This window comes from Echinococcus granulosus, assembly GCF_000524195.1.
Source record: "Echinococcus granulosus chromosome Unknown EG_S00448, whole genome shotgun sequence".
Classification (NCBI taxonomy): Eukaryota; Metazoa; Platyhelminthes; class Cestoda; order Cyclophyllidea; family Taeniidae; genus Echinococcus; species Echinococcus granulosus.
The window spans coordinates 2,296-3,793 of NW_020170827.1; the positions used below are offsets into that span (position 1 = coordinate 2,296).

Sequence of the window (1,498 nt, forward strand, 5' to 3'; positions counted from 1 at the left end):
TTTTCGTATGCCCATCGACAGTACCCAACTTTGTGAACAATATTTGCACACTACTGACACCTGTGATGTCTATGTAAAAGCACATGATAGTGTCATGCTCCGCAATGGTAGCGTGGCATGGGGAGCCTCACTAATGGCATCAATGGACCGGTTTGACACGTCAGTCAAATATGAACCAGCAAGGCCTCTGTAAGTTGGACTTGTTGAGCTGACAAATAACATGGAACTGAGAGCTGAGAACTGTCCACATATTCTTACTGGAAAGAGCTGTCGAGATGGAGGTTAAACAAGCGTTAGCACTTGGTTCTTCCTTCATCATGCTCAGCAGACCACTACCGTGGATCACGTAGACCTCATCCCGGACACCCGCACAGAATGCAACATTGTATACTGAGTTTGGCTGTTGTTTAGACTGTCTGTCAAAGCACATGATATGACAAATGAATTAGTAGGGGTTTGTTGAGGGGTGAGTCTCTGGATGACTAGTCTTGCCGTCGCTGAAAGCCACTGGTTGTTCTACCAAAATACAAATAAGGTGGTAATATCCACTAAAACAGGCCTGAGAGTGTTGCATAGGCAGTGCAACACTCTTCGAACCTCGAGAATGTGCAAGTTGCGTAGGCCAAGAAAACAGTCTTTCCTTCTTTTAATGAGACCATACTGATAAAACCTTGTCTCTTGCCTTGTTACTCCTACAACCTAGAGCCAGGTTTACATTTGCAACTATGCACTATTGCAAGGGATACTCCTTTAATGCCTGCTGCTAAGTTGACGAGTGTCAGGTGCAAACAAATAGGAGCAACTGATCCACTAATCGTCTACCGCCGATGTCACTACTTTTGCCCTTACTTTCCGCCTTCCCGTACCCATTGCTAATGGAACTGTATTACTACTGCACCACCAATAGGCATAAATTCTTCATTGCAATCGTTATCGCAGGTCTCATGTCTCTTTGAAGTTCGTGTTTTGGCTATCAAACACCGTTTAAATTGCCATTCTTCATTCAAGTTCTCGACATCACTTTAATTAACTGGCGTGCTCTTTTATTTTGTCAACTCCAACCTAGTAGAATTTAGAAAATCTTAACATTCCGAGGGCAGAGAGCTCTCTAATGTGAGCCTTAGTTTCACCCCAACAACGGCCTACACATTTATTCTACGCCACTACGTTTAGACCAAATTCTATTTTTCTCTTCATTTTAAAGCTTTTTAGAACTGTGTTTTATTTTTACTGGCACAGGGAAAGCCAATCATTTACGCATGAATTTGTAATTCTGACTTTTGCGAGTGATATCATGGAAAGGTGTAGGTGATGACTGTGTGACTCCCCATTTTGGTTTCCGCTGACTATAGCACATTAGTGATTTCTTGGTGATTGGAGACACTGAAGAGCCACTGTTTCACCCTGCTGAGTCGGTTATTAACAAGTGGCAGCTTCTTACTTAGAGCAAATTTGTCCTTTTCTCCACCAGATACTGGTGCTATTGTTGCAAGGTGGA

General features: G+C 42.9%; 1 protein-coding gene across 1 annotated transcript in view; it reads left to right on the plus strand. All coding sequences in view use genetic code 11, as the record gives it.

Annotated features, from left to right (window-relative positions):
• The window catches only part of EGR_11173 (hypothetical protein), a gene marked incomplete at both ends in the record, with an annotated part of 2,361 nt that extends 1,090 nt beyond the window's left edge, over nucleotides 1-1,271 (plus strand). Inside the window, one exon of the mRNA XM_024500420.1 lies at nucleotides 1,205-1,271. Coding sequence (XP_024345166.1) covers nucleotides 1,205-1,271 — 67 coding nt within the window. The remainder of the gene's footprint in view (nucleotides 1-1,204) is intronic.
• Nucleotides 1,272-1,498: the final 227 nt, after the last annotated feature.